Source organism: Oreochromis aureus, linkage group 22 (genome assembly GCF_013358895.1).
Source record: "Oreochromis aureus strain Israel breed Guangdong linkage group 22, ZZ_aureus, whole genome shotgun sequence".
NCBI lineage: Eukaryota > Metazoa > Chordata > Actinopteri > Cichliformes > Cichlidae > Oreochromis > Oreochromis aureus.
The window spans coordinates 18,661,215-18,685,208 of record NC_052962.1 but is presented as its reverse complement, the minus strand read 5'-3'; the positions used below and the strand labels follow the sequence as shown (position 1 = coordinate 18,685,208).

Genomic DNA, 23,994 nt, shown 5'->3' with positions numbered 1-23,994 from the left:
TGCTTTTCTCCAGATTCTTTCATAACCCTCTGTGAAGCTTTCACCCGAGTCAGGGTTTACAGTCTGTGGTATGACTTGGAAATTTTTTTTTGTTTTTATTTTAAGGACTTGCAATGTTTATTTAATACAGTCCTGCAATGAGACTTTTTTATAGCAGCAGAGTGAAACAAAGTAAGAGAGTAAAGGGTACTGACATATTTTTATTCATCTATCTGTACACACATTTAAGATTTAAGGTTAACATTTGTAACCAGAATCAAGAGAGGTTTATTATCAAATGAAAAGGTTATTAAACTGGTAACTACACATGGTGGAAACACAAAAATGCAGGGGAGGTCGCCCCTCTAAGGTGTCTGCTCGTAAAATGTTTGCTGCTGTCACTGAGAGCACCTGGAAGGTTTTAGGTTTCACTGACACAACCTGATGATTTATGTGACAACATCTCTAGTAAATCTGACTTTGCAGACGTGTTATTTCTCTCACATCAAACACACCATCCTTTTGCTCTCAGTCTGTTGGGGGATTTTGAAGATGTTTTTTTTTTTGTTTTTGGCACAAAGAGGCATCAAAAACAAGGCAAGGGGGTCCAACAGGTAATCAGAATATTTGATAAAAAAAAATAATAAAAGCAGTGCAGAAAAGTGGCATGCAAAACACTGAGTACATTTTAGATTAATGTCTATCCACATTACATGAAAAGTGACACTACACAAGAGCCTGAAACGTCTATCTGCACTGAATCATCATTTTTTAAGTGGTGAAAGAAGCATTCAGACCCTCTACTTAAGTAAAAGTCATAATACTATCAAAAGAAAAATAGCATGAAGGTCGAGATCAAAATGTACTTTACATGTACCCAAAATGTATGTAGGTTTCATGCAAAATCTTATACGTTAGATTATTGGATCAGAAATATTGATTCATTAATGTTCATGTCTCTTTAATGATGGCGATTGTCTAACTAACAGTCCAACTTTATATTAACATGTGAAACAAATATAGTATAAACAGACATTCTGGTTTGAAATTATTGGGCCATTTTACAAAAAAGCTTTTTAGATAACAAAAAAATTAAAATACACATTCATATATTATTCTGAATATCTTTTTATAAATGTTCTGTGGATTTTGGCTTCAAATTAAACAAGATGGAGCACATGAGCAAGAGCCAAACCTCTCTTTGACCGGATCGTCCACCGACTGATAGTTATTGCCCTCAGAGATGGAAGAGTACGCTGACACAGCGCGACCTTATAAAAACTGTCCTCGTCCCACCCCGCCACATCGTGCGGAGATTCATCCTAAACACCCTGTGCCAGGTTCCTGCTATTGCTGCTCACTCATTACTCTCACCGTCAGCTTACAGTCATGCGTGCACAGTAAGTATGAAACGAGATGCGTTTTTGATCGCTTCTCGGTCCCTGAATGCATCTATTTTTGTTACACTGTCATATTTCAGGGGCAAGTTACATGGACGTGGTTTTAGAAAGACTTTATTATGCAAGTGAACACTAATGCGGCATTTCACTTAGCAGACAACACGAGACAAAGAAATAATGAAACATTTCACAGGCAAATAAAGAAGAAAAAACTATATAATTTAAACAACTTGTATAAATAAAAGTCTACACAGCAGTGAATATGAAATGGTTGATTTTACACTAAATACACATTTTCTGAGTGAAAGCCTGCTGCTCGTGTAATCGGAGAAAGCATTTTGGTTAAAGGTAAGATCAATTTCTGTGGCACATATTTGGAGTTTGCAGTGAACCTTCTGCAACTGTAATTGGTCCCATATGAACCTTGATAATATATCAATAAAATCACAACGTTAACTTTTTGAACATCTCCATGTGATAAGAGAGTTTTTAATATTTTATGTTTTCTATATATTCAGTGTCATCTATTGCATTTTGGTTAAAGCTAACAACTAATCCAAAGAACCACTAAGTGAACGTAATGCAGGAAAACGAGCATGATGATAGGAGGTTTCTGGTCAACAGAAAAATAAAAATAAATCCAGCTTTGGTCAAATCCCACTGCTCTCTCTGCTTTTTATGTTCGTTTGTTTTTTTGTTTAAATCAAGCCACTGATATGCACCTTTTCACACAGACCTGTTACTGACAGGTAGCCAGGACTGCAACACACCTATATATAACAATTTAGCAGCTAGCGGCTTTTATTAAATCAATCCTTCCTTCCGTGTAAAGGATTTGTCCACAAGCAAAAATGTAGACTTGATTGATCCTTCTTTGTGTTAATGACATAATCATTTCCACTCCAGGACAAGAAGTCCAGTTCCATACTGTTTTTGGTGTATTTTTATTTACTGTCAACCTTCTGTGCACCTCATGTCTCTTGATCCTTTCTGCAAAGCAACGATTCTTTCTTTTTTTTGTTTTTTACAATGAATGACGAACATGCAATCGACTGCTAATCTCTACCCTCTCCACCACATTGCACATTGCTTGAGCATCCAGACATTTCTCTTTGCTTTTATATTCATCCGCCAGTTCACGCCTGAAGGAATCAATGGAAAGGCCTTAAAGATCACAAGACGTGACGATGTAAAAATGAAAAATCCTTTTGAAATTGTTACTGAAGCAAACCAGGGTGTAATTTCAGGCATGCGGTAATAACACGCTGTGCTTTGCTTTTCAAGTGAGCCTATGATAACAATGAAACTGAAAAGAAAAGCATATATTTCAAATGGAGCTATCTCAGTTTGATCTTACAGTTCCAGCAGAAAACGATAAAAAAAAAAAAAAAAAGTCACAAAAAATAATGAGAACATAAAGTCATACAGCTCATCTGTTGAATCTGTGTTACAGTGTTACTCTGAAGTGGCTTTATATGTTTATTACCTATCAGATGCATGAAGCTAAACACAAACAGCGCAGCTCAGACCGGCCTTTAGCAGCATTATCGCACGTCGCTCAAGCTCCTCGCCGTGTTCAGTTTCAAGAATGCAGAAGAAGAAAAGCAACAGAGTCATGAGTGGGTTAAGAGAATTTCTACATACAGTACATTGTAAAACAAGTAGTTAAAGAAAAAATGTAAATGTAACTGCAGCAAAAGAAGAAAAACATCTTTAGCTCAAATTGTAACAGTGTACACAGAACAGAGTACATTAAGAACATTATACATACTTCCTATTTTCTTCTGCAGCGATCAACTCAGAATTTTTGTGTCTGTTTTTTTTAAGGTAATACAATCTTTAAACTCAGCAGACATCAGTTTTTAATTTAGTAAAATATTAGGACTGGGGAAAGCAGCATGGCTTTTTAAATCTTAATAACTGTCACAGAGACTTAACCTAATTTTATCTCTGCCACAAAAAAACCCCCCAAAAAACAAATTATCCACAAAGTTTGACTTAGTAGCTCAAAAACTTGGAATTTTGGTCACGCTTTTTAATAATGTCACACTATTAAGGATTAGGAAGGTATTAGAAAGTGCTTGATTCACCATTTATATAGTAGATATAATAGATATATTATGATATGATCATGAGTATGATTATGATTATTATTAGCAGTGATATCTGTGCATGGTGTTAACACATCTGTATTTATAAATGACATAATAAGGAGGAGTAAGAATATATAAATGATGAATTAAGCACTTGATAGTAGCGTACTAAAGGGCCAGGATTGTGCCTGTTTCATTGATATTTCTTTAAAATATCTCATAGTTTTAGGAGTAACTGTGACTTTCCTTGTAATCTTACACTTTTAAGTCACCTTGTGTTTCCAGTGTCAGATTCTACCTTTTTACTGGAATGTGTGAGAAACCCTATAGCCTCCAGCTACTAACTCTTTACAAGTGCCCTCTCTGAAAACAAGAGAACGGGTCAAGCTACGCCTCTGTTTAGCTGACAGGTAAATGTCAGGAAGGTCATCAGTGATATATTATTGAGTTACATGGTTTAGAAGGGTGTGTCTTTCTAAAGGTGTCTGACGTCTGATATTTTAGCTCTCAGATTCCCTCTTTTCCAAGCCTGTCTGGTTATTACAGGTTTTGAGTTATAAAAAACTGAAGAAAAACAAGATCACATCCTTCGTCACCCATCTATAACATGATAATGCTTCACCAGATATTATACTGAGGATTCTGGGATGTGTGGTCTTTGGAGCAGTAGGTACCTGAGTTGCCTGATTGCAAGGCAAAGTAAAAGAACTTTAGCTTAGTTTGTCTTAGTTTTTGGTGCCATGAATCTTGAGATACACAGTCGTTCTATTAAAAGGCTACAGAGGGTGGAGAACAAGGTTCTGTATCGATCCCCAGAGTAAACTAAGGTGTAAAAAAAAAAAAAGAGGACTCTAAGGCTCACTTTATGGCCAGTAAAGGGGATGCGATGGCCCGCGACGCAGCTGCATAGAAAGACCAACTGTAGTTCGGACAATAATACAGGTTTTAATAGGGTTTTAAGATCTGCAGTGTCTTTAAATGTGCCTGCGGTGATGGTGGTGATGGTGGTTGTGCATGTCTTCCATTGAGATTCTGCCCCACACGCCGATCACGAATGTTTCAATCTCACACTCGTTTTCCCCACGAGCAATCCGGAAGTAGCCGTTTTCACCCCAGTTCTTTCCCCAGGAGTTGGCGGCAATCTGGGGGAAATAAGATCACACTAACTGTAAAATACAATAAAACTTTTAAAGATGACAAAAGGTTTTATTTACTAATCCCTACACCTCACCAATGAGGGGAAAAAACAGCTTTTTACAACAGACTTTTTAATTTAATATCGAATAACCACTTATAGTAATTAAGATACTGTTTGTAAACTTTAATCATATTAAAAAGAAGTTTTAACTGTTTAATCATTAAAACATATTGCCTGTGCTACAGCAGAAGGGTTTTTCAGTCAATCTTTTTAAAAGGGACCTATTACACTTTTCCTTATTTCCTGCTGCTCAGTTTGAAACTCATTTTCTACTCTTGTGTCGAGCTGACATCAGCCTGAAACAGACATCCTTATAGGATCATTTCAAGCTGGGATGAGGACTTGCAAACACTATAAAAACTCAATTTGTGGAAGCCAGGAGAGGAGCAGCCAATCAGAAAACAGTGGCCTTTTAGAGTGGGAGGATAGAGAGTAGATTTAAAAGTACTCATTTTTATTTTAAGTCTAAAAAACAAAAGTAAGGAGCTGGAAATGAGCACTATAGGCTACCTTGAACTACTGGTAAAGAAGGTGTAAAGTGAAAACTTACCCAATATTTTCTTGATGTTCCATCAACATTTCTGTCTTCTCCCCACCTAGTGCACAGATCAGAGATGATAGTGAATTAAAGCGCATTAAAATGAAAGTATAGCTACGTCTTATTAGAGCTGTAAAAAATAATTTAAGATTTAAGACGAGTCATGCTTTACTTTGCCTCAGATATGCTCAGTGAAAAGCAGATATGCAGGGTTCAAAAGTTGGAAAAAATAAACTTTCCCCTTGTTAACAACATCCTGAGTATTTATAGCTGGACATCATTTTGTTGCACTTCTACATCATTCCAATACAAAGAAACACGGAGTTCCCCTCTTCCTCGGGCATAGGTCACAGGGAAGAGGAACAGCACCTCAGCTTCGTCAGAGCACCGACACAGCAAAACACGAGCAGCCCACAGGCACACTGAACTTTATCTTTACCTTCTCCGGTGGCTGTGGCTTTGTTCTCAGGAAACCCTGGCAAAGGTCCATAAATTCCCATCATGCCATACACTTTGGTCTTAGCATAGCTGCTGCCAACCCCTGCCGTTTCTGCTTGTCATGATCAAAACAGTCCTAAAGTCGATTCCCATCCTGTTTTTCCACACCCGGCCTTTCATTTCCCAATAGACTCCCGGACCCCAATCGGTTGTTATCTTTTATAAAGTAAAGGAATGCTGGGAAATACACTGGACGGCCTCAGGCCCTGCCAACTCAGTAGCCTGCCACCAAAACACTGGCAAACTGTGCGAGGCTTCATTCAGCGAGTGACTTTATTAGGCCACTACTCTCCCAAGTGGATTATAACGTCACATTGACCAGGAGCAGACACATTAAAATCAGCTGTGTAAATACAACGTGCCAGCCAGCGTCTAAAATAGACCCTGGCTGGTGTTTGTGAGCATTGTTCACACCTGTATACAAGTGTGTGACCCCGTATGTTTACTTGTGTGCATACTTATTGGTATAGAGAGAGGCAGACAGAATCAGACCACTGCTGATCTCTTATCGGTCTTCCAATCAACTCACTTGCTCACTTGGGGACAATGATGGGCATACCGCTGTGCCCATGTACCCCCGCCCTTGCCCAGCGCCCCTCATCCCAGCCCTGACCTCTCCTCTCGGGCACTGATCCCCCTCTCTCTGTCCAGTGCAGTCAGGATCAGCACCCCAGACAATGCTCTTTCCGCCACAGTGGACCTCAATGCTATCTCCACAAACTTTCCCAGGCCCTGGGCTTAAATGAATACACAGCTATGGGATTTAGCCTATGTAAACATACTGAAGCTGGCAGGTTTGGAGCTCAAAACACTGTGCCTTCCACAGCCTCCATCCATCCCTAAACCTGCGCCGCAGCTACAGCCACATCCAGCCAAACCACATCCAAAGCAGTCAGAAATCACAGCAGTTGTAGAAGGAGGCTGAATCCTCATCCTCACCATCATCTCACACTGTGCATACCTCCACAGTTTACTGACAATGAAGCTGCAGAGATGTAATTACACTCCAGAGGGTGTGGTTCTAACACGAGCGTGATAAGAAAACGCGAATGCACTTGAAGGCTTGAAGAAAACTGAGAAAACTGTATAGGATTTAAATAAGCTAAGTACAGGTTGGAGGATGACAGAATTTGTTTTTTTTTTTTTTTTTTTGGGGGGTATCCTACATGTGCTTATGCTTATGCATGAAAGAAAAACTACAGACAGTGAAAGCTTTGAGTAAATAGTTTTGTTTTATCCTTATCAGAGAAGTTGCTTCTGTCATAATGCAGAACTTGCATGTTTGCTGTTTTTTTGACACTCAGGTAAATGTTTACCTACAGTATGATACACACCCACACATCATTGGATGAATTAGCCGGTAATTGGGGTTTTATTATCTCACATAGAAACTGGATTAGCCGGGGATCGATCTGACAACGTTCCAATTACTGCCCATCTCTGACAGTCAAATGTTAACAAACACCAATTACTCAGAACCACTGTCACAGTTTAAAAATGTAAACTGAGCCTTGAGAGTGCCAAATATATCAGTGACATATGTCAAAGGCAGCTGGATAAACTACAGCCTGTAAAATATTCAAAAGCAAAGAGCAGTTTATTCATCTTAAAGGTCAGAATATTTAATAAAACAAACCATAAAATAGTATCAGTCTGTCTGGAGTCTAAACTGATAAGAGGAATATTTTTGGCTTAAGTGTTAAGAGGAGTAAAAGAAAGGAAGTGGGACAGTCTGATGGCCAGATGAAGAGTGATGATGGAGACATCACAGAGCCAGAGAAATGCACGGCAGTGGGTGTGGGCAGGCAATCCAGGTGCGTCAGCCGTCTACCTGCCTGCATATTTGCGGTTGTTAAAGTGACTAGATGGGGGGGCAGGGGGGACTGTCTGGGGCAGATGAAGGAGTGGAGCCAAGGTGTGTCTCCGAGAGCAATAGTCTGGAAGGGAGGGAACGCTTATTCACAAGCAGACAGCTGGCTGTGTGCAAACACACGTGCAAGTGGAGCTTTGAATCAAACCCAGTACCAACAAGGACTCAATTAAAACCCTGATTCATCCTTATTAAACAACTTCTGAAGAGATAGGGCCACTGCTAAGCATGTAGCAACAGTTAAACCAGACACACTCTGGTTAAAGATGTAGAAAAGGTGAAAGCTTTTGTCTAGACAGGAGTCAGGTAAAGAAAAAAAAATAGATAATTAAAATTAAAACCTGGTGAGTTTATTTTAAGCCCAATCAGGTCTGTATAAGCATGTCTCAGAGCCACATTGTGACAAAGCATGATGGTTCACTAAACGGGGGCAAAAATATGAAATGTTTTGGATTGTCTCGGTATTCTGGCAACTTACCCGGTGATCCTGACTGAGTGTGTGCCATGTTTGCGGTATTGCGGTGGTTTAGTGAAACTGACATCTGTGTGTTTGTAGATCCCAGTCTTATAGACAAAGAAGTCCTCGTGGACCTCCATAATAGCTGCAAGAACAAACAAGCACGGAGAATTAGAAGGCGGAAATAACCTGCATGAGTGCACACACACATTTTGATTAGCCATTTCCCAAAACTATTAAGCAATTTCGCCAAACAAATTCTGATTTCCCCCCTGAGTCACACACCCAAACATCAGAGCTGGTTTGTGTGCGTGTGTCAGTGTAAGCTGCACATGGAAGCTATGTGTGACTTTCTTATTCCAGCAGCTGTTTATGGATAAAAGAAGAAAGTTTTTAAAGCTTTATCGGCACTAGATGCAGTGTCCCCTGGTTGAGAATATAATGTAGACTTTCACTCTTTTCAGCAGACACACACAAAGGACCAAACACACTCATGCAGCTCTTCACGACTTTCTCAAAACTCTTCCTGCCTGGACTGTTGAACAATAAGCTGGCACATGCTCCCATACACACATGCACACATCCTACGACACGTGACTCCTTTATTCAAGTGTACTTGACAGAGGTCCAGATGGGCTCCAGGCAGCTAGCCGCGCTAATATAGCAAAGTCAGATCAACCCTAGCAAGCCGCGGAGGCCGCTCGTTTCTGACGGGGTGACTGGGGTCAGAGTTAAAACTCTGGTCAAAATTAAGATGAAAGGGTTAAATATGACATCAGCCTAGGTCAGATACTTCAAGCTGTGTGTGTTTTAATTTGTGAAAAGTCACACCCACGTGGGAGCAATGTTGACAGTAAAATACAAGCATATTTGAGGAAGACGTACACACACAGAAAGGCATCGCGTTACCTTGCACGGGGCCATTATCCATAATCTCCTTCATAATCTCCTTTTCCTAAGTGAGACGATAGAGAGAACGATTTATAGGCAAAGGAGAGTGAGACAGACACAATGATCATTACATGTCAGTGAAACGGAGAGGATAAAAACAACCCCCTGGAAGTTAAAAGTCAGATAACAAGATTGAGTTCAGCAGGGCCCCTTGGTCTTAATGCTTGGCTTATTGACTTCACAGGCTATCAAGAGACAGGAACAACAGGCTGTAATGATTTTGAGAAGCATTAGCCGTCACTTAGCCCTGACGGATAGCTTCTGGTGGAAACCACATGTTGGCTGCTGCTCAGCGGTTGTCTGAATTGGAGAAGATCCATGCAGCAGCGTGGAGACACTGCTTCGGGAGGCAGTTTGTGCAAATGTTACATGATACTAGTGCATGGGATGCAGAGAGGGCAGGGATAATGTCTCCATGAAGTGATTTAGATTCATCCACCCATATTAGCAACCAAAATAGAGATATTTTACTGTTTTTATTATTCGACTGAAGGATGGGGGCTTATGTAACTCACTTCTGTCTCTGAGCATAAACAGATGACAAGTAGAAACACTAATATGAAGAGGAAATCTCATTTCGGATTAACCTGCTGGTCCTGAAATGATAGCAGATAATGAGTGTTGTCTTTAAATTGGTGTAATTCACTCACTGCGGTGTTTCTCAAGGACAGCCTTTCTAAGTCATCGTACTAGAATAGTTTATAATTTAGTTTTATACACAAAGCTAACTCTTCAGTCCTGAATCCTACCTCCTGAAATATGGAAAACAAGCAGGTACAAAAAAAAAAAAAAAAAAAAAAGCACACCCCACTGCCCTTCTACAATCTCAGACTCATTCCCAGGTGAGCCAGGCACACCATGGCTGATCAGTGTAGTTTTGTGAATGAGAGTGGATGTTTTTGTGTACACTTTCTTTCGCTTACATTGGATGAGAGCCTGTAGGGTGGCGTGGACTGGTAGATGTCGTTGTGGTAGTTTTGCGTGTTGGGGCATCGCTGCGTGGCTTGCCTCTTCCCTCGTCCAACTGAGCGGCTCTGCATCATGCAGCGACCCACCTCTGCCGGCGTTTGGTGGGGAGGTTGATATGGGTAACAGTCTTCTGTCACAACTCTGAGGGAGGGATGGGAAGATGCAAGTCACTCATCATTCATTCACGAGCAGTAATAACTTTGTCTGGGATGAAGGAGGGCTTACCCCCTACGCCGAAGATACCACCAGGCTCCATCTATGCGTCCTCCGGCACAGCCTCCCTGGTTGCGTGTGTCACAGGAAATAAGATTTTGGGGAGATAGCCGAGGAGTCATGTGGCCCATGGACTGGATGGAGATTCTGTCTGATGCCACAGCTGGTGGCAACAGAAGCAAACGCATAAACATGAAAATAAAATTATACAGTTTCATGGTGGAAACTTCACTTCACAAGAAGAAACTTGAGAACTAAAGAACTTCTATTTCCTAGTTTTCATGCACGCTTGCATGTGACACATTTTAAGGATATTTCTCTACAGTTCCCCCATTAACCCTACAGATGTCATTTTCCCTAAGACAGCACCTGCTGTTGAGAAGGCCCAGGAAGCAGCGCAGTTGCCCTGATCGAGCGGTTCGTGAATCTTCCCCGGCCACTTCTCTGCTGAATTGAAGTAGGGCGGCAGATTGTCGGTCTGAGGATCCATGTTCATCTGCGAGAAAGAAAGAAGTTTGTTCGTTCTTGCTTCAGCTCCATTTTTTTTGCATCAAGTTTAATGACTGTTACTCTTTCACAGGAGAGCAACCCACAAAGAAAACATTTATATTTCTCAGTAAAAGCAGTCATTATTACCAACTGACAGTCCAAGATGTCTGACATGAAGTTATAGGGAAAAGAAAGGAAACGGTATTTAAAAACAGCCTAACATTTACGTGCAGCAGCACGGGTTGTTTGAATGTGGTGTCAGGTAGTGTAGTGTAACTGGCCACAGCAGAACACAAACTGAAGGCTGCAATTAAAATACTTGTGGGCAGCTTTGTAATACAAGCTTGGATCATGGGCAGATTACATAAGTCTGCTAATCAAACGCCACATAAAAAGATTTCTTTACAACCATTTGAACCAGAATCCATTTCTGACGTTGCAGAATAGACAGGACCCTCTGAAGCCAATCCTCTTTGCGAAACAACGAGTCTCTTTGGTTATATTAGGGTTTCATCATGATGATAAACTTCTGTTATAGAGTGTAACTGTCTCCCTGATAGAGCGCTTTCACTCAAAGATGCTCCATCATTTAATCGCCACCTATTGTCGGATGCTCTCTTCATATCTCCTGGTATTATGTGATGAACATACACTACAGCTAGCTTCATCTCTTTCTCTCTGACAAAGACTCTGGCTGCCCGTGGTGCATTCCACTGCTTAATGGTGAAGTATTCAGAGCACAGACGGCCACCTGATACATCACTAAGGAATGTGCTGCTGCTCAGAGATTTGGAGCTCTGGCAGGTCAAAGTGCAAAAAGCACCTGATCCGAAGCCATCAAAATGCTGCATTGCGTGCGTTTGACACCAGTACGCAGAAACAACAGGAAAGGGGAGAGAGTGAGAGTTTTGTGAATGGGCTGTGATCTGACACGCTGACAGCGGAAGGAGTAGGGGGTGTTACAAAATTTCAAGGAGGGATGGATGCACGCAGGGCAAAGTAGGGAGGCGCAGACCCAAGAGGAAGTCTTGGGTCTGCGCCTCCCCACTTTGCCCTGCGCCTCCCCATGCAGGGCAAAGTGGGGAGGCGCAGACCCAAGAGGAAGTCTTGTCTTTATTCTCGAGGCAGCCACCATCCTTTCCATCTTCTCTATGTGATGTTTTGGTTGCGTCTTATGTAATCTTTCTGGGTAAAATGTAAACAAAGACAGAGCAGGCTGAGGTCTCCAAACAGAGAGGCCGTTACATACCAGCAGGCCACCACAGTTAAGTGAAGCAGGTTTTGATCAGTGCTCACTTGTTTGTAATAAGTTTCAAGCGTGCAAGAGCTTGTAAAAAAAAGAAGAAAAAAAGAAAAGTAAAGATATGAGTAACTTTTTCTTTTTATTCTCACCTGTCTGTAAAACTTCCTGCTTCCACCCACATCCCAGCTCTTTATGTCATACACTCACACAAGTGGGAAACGGAGTTTGTGACTAATTCAGCATATGTTCCTATCATGACTACAGAATAGAAACGATAGTTCTTTAAATTCAGCGTTGATCAAATTTCATACACTCTGATTTTAAAAACTATTTCTATGTAATATTTCAAATGTCTGTGTTTAAATACAAAAATTAGCAAACAATGTATAAAATACCAATCTTTTCTGTTGCCAAATATTAGGAATATTCTTTCCCATGAACGTAAATCTCTATTTTACTTTTTTCCTGGTATTCATGAGTGAATAAAGACATGGAATATATGGTCCAGCCAACCGGTAATCCAACGATTCACTGCTCAGGGAACCTGAGTATGCACGCTAACCACTTGGTTATCAAATCACTCCACCGTACAATTCTGAAAATATCTAAAGACATCATTTTGGTTTTCTCTCCATAGTTATAGTGTTAGTGGAATCAGGAGATTAATGATATGTTATCCGTATGTTATGCCTTTTGTCGTTTTTAAGTGGAAAGTCAGAGTTTAAGAAGTTACAGTTATATTCTTAAAATTCCTGTAGGGATATATCAAGGACACCTAAGTGAATTTAATTTAATTTTATGTAAAACTCAGCCAACAGCTCAATGTGTTTTATATTGCAAAGTAAAGATCCTACAATATTAGAAAGAAATCCCAGCAATCACACAACCTTCTATGAGCAAGCATCTGGTGAAAGTGGGAAGGAAAAACTCCCTTTTAACAGGAAGAAACCTCTGGCAGAACCAGGCTCAGGGAGGGGCGGAAATCTGCTGCAACTAATTGGAGGAGAGAGGAAAAAGAAGAAAGGGCAGAGAGAGGCAGGACAAGAGCCAGACTACAGGTGAGAGATTTAAATAAGGAGTCCAATCAGTGAAGTTTTGTATCTGAGCCTTTAGAAAGTTCACCCATATATTTATTTTTCTAACGATGATTTGATGATTTAATGATTTAATGAACGAAGAGTCCTGTACCTGAATCTCATTCATGTTCATGACTGTTCTTGATGGTCTTTGTGTGCCCAGTCGGTAGCGGATGCCTTCGTTCAAAGTCATGCCATACAACTCACTGTAGTTAGCTGCCTTCCACCTGAAAACAATATGAAAGAGGCAGAAATCACATGTGTTTTTAACTACAAACAACGTGTCCATATTTATTTGTTTCTTACCCATAGTTTCCTCTGTTGACGGCTTGGATAATGTCCGGCTCAATCAGACAGGCGTTCTGCTCACACTCCCAACGTCCAGAAGTCCCACATGTACTACAGGAGACAAAAACAGTTAGTAGGGGACATTCAAAGAAACTACAAGTGCCTGTAAAAATGTGTATTTTTATGCTACAGTCACTAAAGTCTATTAAACAAAGGCAAGTGAGCAGAGGCTGGGTCGATTTCCCAAATAAGACATAAATTGAAAGAAGAATGTTAGCAGCCGGAAAAGGCTGGAGAAATTATGGAGTGGGATGGTTAAAAATGAAAAGCTTAGATTATTCGACCTTTTAAGGCTGCAGAATGCAGATCCATTTTTATTCGGCAAAATGGAAAATAAGTGAGCAGGATATTAAAGATGACACACAGATGTTTACTTTGGAGATGCTCAGAAACAGAGGATTTACTTTCTGATGACTCACTGCCGAGAAGTGTGCCTTTGTGTGTTTGTGTGTGGTAATACAACATCAGAATGGAAAGGCTTTAAAAAAAAAAAAAAAAACCCAAACATATACAAGCAGTTCCCATCGCTATCACGCGTATTATAGTTGACAATTTCCAATGCACAGGTAGCCCTCCTGTATGTGTGCTCCCCTCCACCCCAATCATACCTCAGTCAGCAGTATCCGTCACTGGGTTATCGCTTCAATCACTTGCCTCAAAGCTGAGATAATGCAGAGTGGATCTGTTCAGTGTTATCTTTTTACTTGTACATCCAGTATGCACCAGTGGATGTTTTAGCTATTTCTAATATATTTTCATGCACATGACATGTTTCAGATTATTATTTTAAACAGAACCCCCCCCCCACACACACACAAATCCTGCATAAATGAAATGGAAAAAACAACTTCATATTTCCCTATGAAACATAGAAAAGCACGAAAAAGAAATGCATTCTCAAATGTATAGCAGATTTTCACTGATAAATGTATTATTGCAAATTATTAATATTAAACACACTTTACATGTCTTTAAACCATTGCCTGCTTTGTGCAAACCTTGTTTTTAAACATGCTATAAATAGCTGTGTATCATACGACACATTGAGCTTGCTTGTATTTTTGTTCTTGTGACAAACTCAGTTTTAAAAATACATCAAATGTGCTAAAACTATAAACTGTCTGCGCAATTTTAAACAGACGGATCCACATGAGTAGACGGTAAAATCTAGACACTTAATTTAAACCTAGGTGACATATACATAAAAACAAAACCAGGAACATAAAGATAAAGCAGCTAAAGTTCAACTGCTGAGAGCTCAAATACAGTCTGGCAGGGAACAGCGGAAGCGTATGAGACAGACAGGTAATTAGGTGATAAGACACGGTGAAACAAGACAGAGGGCTGTAAGTAAAGTCAACAGAAGTGAAACATTGTGATCTTAAAGTCAAATTGAAACAGAAAGAAGAATGAGTGTGTGTGTAAAGTGACTATATTTTTGTCTTTAACAGTCACATGATCAGCAGCAGTGTTGAGGATGTGAGCCAAACAATAACAGGGGTGTTTCTCAGATAATTATGTAGCTAGCATGAATTGTGCATGAAATGTTTTACTACCCAGGACCATTACTAAACAAATGCGATGTGTGTGACTGAAGAGGAATTTGACCTCTTCAGTCACACAGAAACCTGCAGACGGTATTCCCCTCTCAAATGGCTCACTTTCCTGCTGGGACACATGTGCCACGTTCATGTTACATTAAAAGGTTACGCCAGTGTGTTTCTGCTCAGCATCCTACAGGGACCATCTGATGGCTTTTGATTGGTTCAAAGCAACTGCGACCTTTCACCTCTTCCACCCTCCAGCAGGAATAGAGGCATGCAGCAGCACAGTGCCAGTAGGTCTGCGATAAACACACAGGGATAGGCTTGATTTATGGAGATTGAGGGACAGAGTGGGACTGAATATAAAATATGAGGAATCTGAGGACATATTTAACATTCCCCGTCACACTCCCCATTTAAGATCTACTCGCCTGAGAGAGCATGGATAACAGCTAGACAACACAACGTGTAGTATCTCACCATATCTGGCCATTGATGCTTCCAGATCAGTCGGAGCAGAGCCATGTTTGTGTGTGTGTGTCTGCAGATACGATGCATCTACGCCATCTGAGCAAATAAATAAACTTAGAAAGTCTATGCTGGCATTGGCTGTTGTCCCATCTGACATAATGAGCCAACAGACGAAAGCAGCTGCCAAATCAAATTAGAGATCAACTGCTCCTTCAGGCTGCTACCCCAGAGACCATCTTTGAAAGGAGAGGTCGCCGAGGTTCAGATCTTTCGGGACAGATAACAAGTTATCGGGATGCCAGCAGATCTGTAAATAACCAGATTAGCTAGAAATCCCATAGAAAAGCTGACACATACTGTATTATACGTTAACACTCACAACAGTAAATATAAGCGCAGGCTGAATACACGACACTTTTTAAAAAGCAATCTGCGGATGATTAATTTTGTGCTGCACAGACAGATGATGTTTATACTGATTGTGGTGCTGATGTCAAAGCAAAAGTGCATTACGTGCAGCTGTTAAACCAGTTAGTAATTAGAACAGTTTCCCTTTTCTGTTCAAATCAGCAAAGAAACACAGGCGGTACAGATAAGAGAATGCAGGGGCGCTGCTAATGAGAGCCTCGGGAGGGGGAAAAGGGCGAGAGCCGTTTTCTGAAAGAGCTGGAAGGACACGCATTTTAATAAGTGGAGGGAGTGGGAGTAGGAGAAGCATGTCCGCGCGTATCCGTCCCAGCCAAAGTTGTGGCGTAAATTTTCAAACTCTTGTGTGTATTGGTTTGATAAGCACGTGTGAGAGCACATGATACCGAGACTCGCTTGTTTTCACAGTGAACGGGGGAGTTAGCACATTAATGCTGGTTTTTGGGAACTGGAACACCAGAGGCTATTTTTAAACAACCGTGCAATGTGGGTTTGCTCAACCTCCACAAGTCTTTCCTCAAGATAAAAATGGGACCCCCGCCCTTTATCAACTTCCATCAACTGTATTCCTTCCTAATTGCTGCCGTGATAAGATTGATACACAAGCACACACACACACACACACACACACACACACACACACACACACACACACACACACACACACACAGACTTTAAAGAGCAACAACTGACACAGACGTGAGAAACCGGCGTGGAGGACAGGTGCGGAATTCAATTTCCGCTGCTCCTGCCTTCACTCACTTAACCTCCCTCCACACTCTTGGGAACTACTACACAGCTCCTTGACTGCAGCTTCTATCATGCAGAAAAATGGCAGCCGTCACACACAGACTCTGTTCCCCTCAGGGTGCTGAAGATCACTCAGACAGAGATACTTTGCTGTCACTTAGAGTTAATCCACAATGCTCTTTGTAGAAGCTCCTGACTTCATGTCAGGGTAGTAAAGTGAATTAGAAACACAGTGAATTGGAAAAATAATACAGGACTGTCAAGGAGATTTACTCAAGGAGTCAATTACAGAGAGCTGTATTACAGTGTACAGAGTTTATTATAATGTATTAAAGCAGAGTGGTTTTCTATCTCTATTAAAGTAGACTCAAAAACTTAACTGGAAAACTGTTTCAGTCTATCAGGTCACTTAGAAAGGCAAATGCAAACTTCTCTTCTTCCCAAGGGAGAAAAATAATTTGCATAAGGGCTGTCTAAGCTTACCACTAGGCTATCCTATAATTTATAATAACAGAAAAGCCTTTGGAGGACAGGCAGTAGTAAGTTTGAAAACAAGGATCTACTCCTCAAAAAATCTTTGTCCTCATAGACATGAAGCAATGATTTTGAGTAAAATGCAACTCAAATATATAAAATCAAAGGTTTATTTATTCAAATAATTAATCATTAAGGGAAAAAATGCTTGGTATACACTCAGCTATAGCAATCAAGCTAATTATCTTCTGTGCATCATGTAACAAAGTTACATGGGAAATTTACACGTTATCAAATTATTTAAAGTCAGCATTTTGGGCATAAGTAATTTTTGAGTGTGTAACGGAGTGCTTAGCAGGTGTGGTTTGTAGACTGTATACAAAAGATGAACACCATGACATCCTTTAGTTTGATTGAGAGGTGTCAATAGACCAAGTAGCCTAAAAATACCCTGCTTTTTCTTCTATTTTCCTCCAGAGGGGACTAAAATTTACAAAATAAACTGCATTTGGTATCAAGTAACACTTTAAGCGAGGGATTGAGAGTAAAATCTGAAGTTAAACAACAAGACAGACATCTCTACAACTGGGGTTCTATTTGCAGCCAGAGCAGTCACCCCCTGCTGGCCATTAGACAGAATGCAGCGTTAAAACACGGATTCACATTTCAGCCGCAGAGGCTACATCCATCTTTTATATACAGTTTATGATGGAGGTGTGATGGAGAATCACCAGAAGTTATTACAAGGAATCCTAAGGTGGAAATGATCTCTAAACAAAAAATCATAATGAGCTGAGATATTTCATTTTTTAGGCCTAAAGTCATTTCTCTTATTTGGACCAGAGCCCTAAAACTAACACGGCTTACCTTTCATCTTATCTTATCTATACCGGCGCATTTCATACGGGCATTTAAAAAAACTCAACAAAATGATGCACACAGAGCTGGGCAGGAGGAGGCAGACAGAGTTTCAGGTGCAGGTGACTAAAGCTCATATGTGAGTAAGGATCATGTGATCAGCGAAAGATTTTCACTCAAAACAAGGATATAAAAATGAATAATGAACATTACTCCACAAAGCCACCAGCATAGTTAGAAACACATGCTGTGCAAAGGCACATTTTGCAACCTACAGCTTCATTTTAAACTGTGCAAATCCCCACAGCTTTTAGGAATACCAAGCGCTGCACGTCAGAGAGGGACTCAGAGAAACTTGATGGTAAAGACAGATTTTGCAGCTTTTGTAAAGCCAAATCCATAAAAAAAAAAAAAAAAATTCCCCTCCAAATGATAAAAAAAATATTACATGCATATTTTATATAATGTGTAGTGTTTACACAGGTTAAAAAAAACTGGGAACCTGAAAATGTTCAAACTTAAAGATACTTTAGGGGGCAATTAAAGGGAAAACCCTTGATTTAAAAGGCAGAAAGAATGCATGGAAAAGGCGGGGTGTACATACCATAAATTGCAATTTTCTTTGTATGTTTGCCCCGTCAAGAACGTGTTTCCATTTCTTTCACAGGTGCCTGAGAAAAGACAAAGAGTGGCAATTTAATATACGCAGGTTTGATGTGGCTAAACAATAAAGATCCTACCGCTAATCTCAACAAAACTACGCACAGTCTCAATCACAGAGACACAAATGAGACACATACTGTACATGGAGGCTTAAAAGCACACATACACACTTGATATTAATAACACAGTAACCACATTCCTTCACTTGCAACCGCAGTAAAAGTTAACAGCAACTAGTCTTAGCAGTAACACACAGAATATGTGAGGTCTAAGGAGCTCTAAGCCAGTAATCCAGTGTAGGAATGTGGCGTTAGCTTCTTTCCTGCCTTCCCAGGCTTCCCGGGCTCTCGTCATGCTTTAACCAGCTTACGCGCCACTGCACCAACTCTTCTGAGATAGCGTGGAAACCCCCCACTTCCATCTATAATTAAACATCAAAAATTTTACGAAATTTGGGAGTTGCATACCCTGCGCTGTCACAACCCCAAAAGTGGCCCATCTTACTCGACTGTTAGAACGTTGGTGTTTTGGTGACAAGCTTACCTAAAGTGGAAGATGCTGTCAGTGGGGACTCCATGTGGAATTTAAGGCATAATCTGGCTGAGAATTTACAGTGTGAGCAAGTTTTCCCGGCCTCTGGTGCGAGGCCCCGAGCCGACAGTGTGATCTATGACTGATGCTCTCACAGCTGTCTCACCCGGTCTATCGTAATTCAAATTACTGCAGAGCTTCAGCAAATGGCAAGTTACACATTAATACAGAAGGAATGTGTGCAGACTGAACATATGTAATGGTTACCGTGACATTTTTCGTATAGCATTCCTTCAGCGCAGACCGAGTGAAAAACACAGTAGCAGTTAAGAGGAAAGACCGATCGTAACAGTGTGTCTTTCAGTGGCTTCCCTCCACGCTGACTGTGTGATCAAACATGCTTGCGTGCACATGCTTGTACGTCGGACCTCCTGAGTGCCAAACCTTATCGAGCACGGCCCACATACCTGCATCGACCTCTCTAACTTTGTAGTCCTGTACCCATTGTGTGGCCGCATACCCCACATTCTTTCTCCTGACCTCCATTCATCCCTCTACACACCCCTCCTCCCACCGTCGTGGTTAATAAGAAGCCTACTGTTCCCTACGCTGCTCTCAGGTAGCCCTTTGCCTTTGCTGGCACATTTCACACTTCGGCAGAGAGGATGGTGCTAGAACTGTGAGGGGAGTCCAAATGTAGTCAGCCAACCAGTAACACAGGTGAATGAACAGGAGTTTAATCTGCAATACAATTAGATGCTATGTGTAGATGATTTAAGGGACAGGGAACGTACAGATAATTATTATGTTTGATGAAATATAATTTGACTTTCCTCTATTATCATTATTATTATTATTATTATTATTATCATTATTATCATCATCATTATTATTGTTACATCTGTTATATTAATACTGTTGTTTACCCTCCCACTCTGTGATTAATCACACAGAGAAGAGACATTAGAAAGATCAAAAGTTTCTTAAGAAACATTGGTATGATCACTTCATACAAATGCAGTAACAAGCTGAAGCTTTTAAAAGAAGGTTAACATGAAAGCAGGTATGCAATTCTAATCCATTTTCAGCATATTAGGGGTGTCACGCTGCTTTCCATTGTGGCCCAGCGTGGTGCTTGTCAGAGGGGTTTCCTGCAGCTCTCTGACAGAGTTTAACTAACAAAGACATGCCCACACACTCACACACATGGCTGCAACACTTTCTGATGCCCCCATAAACGCATTTGCACCTTCACATACCAATGAAAGGTGGCTGCACGCCAAGACAGTGACCCCAGAAGTCGGGGCAGCAGTCGGACACAGTGCGGTTGCAGAACAGGTCACAGTAGCAGATTGTGTCCAGGTACGGCACGGTGCACAGATCGTCTCTGCCAGGACAGCAGCCTCCTCTTCTCTGGCAGTAGGAGCCAAACGGGTCTCTGATGCCGCCAACATGGAGTGGACTGGCAAGGTCCCTCTTGGTCCTTCTGGAAAGGATTCTGTCTGCAGTGCCTTCTCCCACCACCAGGAGTAGCACAGTCACAGTAGTCACAGTCAAGAGGATGAGCTTCATGATAAACCTGCAACAGGGAGTGGGCAGAAATTTAAAATTTAAGAGTTGTGGATAAAGGCAGTGTTATCCAAGGCATACCTCTGCATGATGCTCGTTATAACAGACAATCACAGGCCTGTGATAGCCACTTTTCTCAAGAAGACACACTTCAAATGCTCCACTCTGCAGGGGGAAGAGCAGCAGAGTGCAGCAGAGTAATTGGGCATTACTGCTGCCAACTTCTGAGCAGTTCATATAAACAATGATGCACACACACATGCACGCACACACACACACACACACACACACAGACACACGCACAGGAGAAAAGTTTAAATGGACTTGGCAGCACATGGTTTAAATAGAAACCCATGAGATCCTTGGAGATTGTCTATTTATTTCCTCAACTTTCCTTTTAAACCGCCAAGACAAACAGCAGCTAAATATGAAAATACACACAGCGTGATGGAAAACATCATCTCAGTGGCAAAGATTATGTTATCAAATATGTTGAACGGTGCATGATGGGCAGGTTCTCTGACATGTGTATATGCACATGTAATACCTTCAATGCCCACGTTTAGTCTGTTTGTCCCTGCTCAAGGTCTCGGGATTATTAAAGGTCAAACAATCCCGTGCATTGTTTTTTGTTTGTGTTGGTCTCAGGTCACTGGATAGGGGAGTCTCTGCAGGGTCGAACCAAGAGGAGGGCTTGCCCCCGCTGCTTACATAAACAGCATCATTAATTATCCAATCAGATCTCTGGGCACAATGGACCCTGTGCACATAAAGCACAGCTCTGGAAAAGGCCTTTGCTCTGCTGTTTTCTGCATGACTGTGCCTTTACTTGGTGCATACACACACACACACACACACCACACCCACATATACACAGTAACATATGGCAGCGTGGGATGGGCAGGTCTTGTCCTTTACACAAGTGTTTTGTTGTGGTAGACTTTGAGCAGCAATGCAATAAAACACCAGCCAGTCTGCTCGTCATGCTGGTGACATCTTTAGGTCAAGCTAAAGCTAAAAAACTTCTGCAGAGAGCATAATGCAGCTGCCTTCAGAAGCTCTTCTTTATTATCTGTAGCTTCTTTACACAAATTAGATTAGATTGTTAAGCTATAAGAAAATATTTTGCTCAATTGCTTACTTAAATGAGACAGTATTTATAGATTTAGTCCATATTACTGTGTAAAATATCCTGTTAACGCCCAATATTTCAATCATACGATCCTGAGAAAAAGATCTTAAAGCTTTCAGTAATGTCACAGATGGCATATGGTCCATCAGGGCTCCAGACAGCTGTAGCCAAGCTACTGATCCTCCACTTCAGCTACAGGACAGATGAACCCTCAGTAAGGGTTACCCGCTCACTTTCTAACACACACACACTATAGTGCATGGACACATAACACAGTGGCAGATGAGACATGCAGGTCAGTGTCAGCAGCTTCAGGACCACATTCGAGTTCATAAATCTGAGCACTAATTTCATTCCACAGCAGCACTTTTTTTTTTCTTTTTTTTTATGCAAACAATATAAACCATAAATACATTAATGCATCAACATATTTTTCATTTTTATGCTTCACTGCTAATGAACAAGAAATTAAAACCTATCATCCAGTGATTTGTGGTGGAAGTAACTCATACAAACTTTTCAGCAACGAAGCAAAAGAACCTCCAAGGCTAGGGATATTTTAAAACAACAACAACAACAACAACAACAAACATAAAAACAAGGGCCAAATCTTGAACTGTAATTAAGGTGAAACAAACTTTCAGCTGCCTACACACGTGACTCGATCACTTCTTTCCCAAGGTTGAACTTTGACATATTGCTGCAACACCCAGCAGATAATTCATTCTTCAGTGTGTCGCTATAAAAGCCCTCTCAGCACCATTTTTCCTGTGTTACACAGTCCTCGACTATTCTCTGCTCAACTGTTTGAAAAAACTAAAAACTGAAAAACACCAAGCTCGATTTTTAAGGGGGAGTGGGTTGGATCGTGTATAACACCTTACAGGTGTCCAGTGAGGACTGCACCTCAACAGGTGAGTGAAGAGATTACTGGTGTCTGGAGCGGCCACTCCACCTGAACCCAACAACCCTCCATTAAAAAAAAAAAAGAGAGACAAAACAGCCTTCCGTTGATATTAATGTAGCTCTAATGTGCCCAACACACCCTGAAGATAAATATGTCGTAACAGCAAAGGCTTGACTTACCAATGCTCTGCAATAAATCTAAGTAATTATACACAGAAAGACTAAGAACATGGAAAGTGATGACAATCCTCTGAAAGAGAGCTTAAAAGTTTCCTCTTCTTCTGTTTAAAGTAACTTGATAATAGTGTAAGCCAGACTGTGACGCTCAGGCTGCACCTGCCTGGGGTCTAACAGAGAGCTGCTGCTGAAAAATGCAGAGAAACAGAAACTGCTGTTACCTTGAGTTTAGAGAGAAATCCTGGTTTTTTTAATCCAGTAAGAAACAGCTTTTTTACTGCTGGTGTGCTGCTCAGGAAGTCCCTCACAGGTAGAGAGAGTTTAGGTAAAGGTCAGCCTCCTTTTCTCTGTTCCTCACTCTCTCACAGGATCTGCTCTGACAGTCTCGGTCTTCTCTATATACAGGCAACAAGCAAGCGTAACCACTCCCCCCTCCAGCCTCTGGCTTGTCCCCTGCTTCACTGCCTCTCCCTCAGCAGCTCACACGCACTTTTGCCTTTCCCTTTGACTCCCACAGGTTGACTATCTCTGCATGCTTTTCCTCTTCTTATCAGACTGGAGCCTGCACAGTGAACTGGCTTGCACTCGGGCACATCTCTGTTCACGTCACTGCTTCTCTCAAATTTTCTTCCCACTGTCGCTATCAGTAGCCATGACTTCCCCCTTCTTTATCTGCGACTTTTCCCCACACAGGGCCAAATCCACTTGAGGTGGACGCCATTGCACGTCCCCTAGCGGCCGCAGGTTGAGTAGCTCCACCTATCAGCCACGAAATTATGGAGCCAGAGGGAAACCTCCCTCCTTCTAGAAAGTTACAGATGAGTCTCCGGAGGTCAGGTTTTGGTACGCATTGTCGGAATGTGAGAAATATTGCGGATGTTTTTTTGTTTAGTTTTTTTGTAAGATGATGAATCTGTTTGCATCATCAGCCTCTTGTTTTGTAACATCTCCCTCTTTCCAAACAAAATAATTTCAGTGAAGGAATTTGATTTATTAAACAAATGAAGTTCATGTCTATAAAAAAACAAGTTTGACTTTATTTTCTTAAATCTCAATATTGTGTGGTTTCCTGAGCAGTGAACACAAACAGGACACATTACACAGCTACAGTGAGTGAATGACAGAGAATATCAGCTGGAACCAAATGTTTAACCCTCTTCTAAATTTGGTA

General features: G+C 41.1%; 1 protein-coding gene across 1 annotated transcript; it reads right to left on the bottom strand.

Moving 5' to 3' along the window:
* Window positions 1–1,476: 1,476 nt before the first annotated feature.
* Window positions 1,477–23,574, bottom strand: tinagl1 (tubulointerstitial nephritis antigen-like 1). Its single transcript, XM_031729377.2, has 12 exons — window positions 23,045–23,574; window positions 20,299–20,618; window positions 18,450–18,516; window positions 13,281–13,373; window positions 13,087–13,201; window positions 10,536–10,662; window positions 10,179–10,329; window positions 9,908–10,094; window positions 8,943–8,988; window positions 8,055–8,178; window positions 5,221–5,266; window positions 1,477–4,614 (listed from the first exon to the last, which is right to left on the bottom strand). The coding sequence occupies exons 2-12, from the start codon at window positions 20,609–20,611 to the stop codon at window positions 4,447–4,449; spliced, it is 1,437 nt and encodes a 478-aa protein (XP_031585237.1). The 5' UTR covers window positions 20,612–20,618; window positions 23,045–23,574; the 3' UTR covers window positions 1,477–4,446.
* Between the last annotated feature and the right edge of the window lie 420 nt (window positions 23,575–23,994).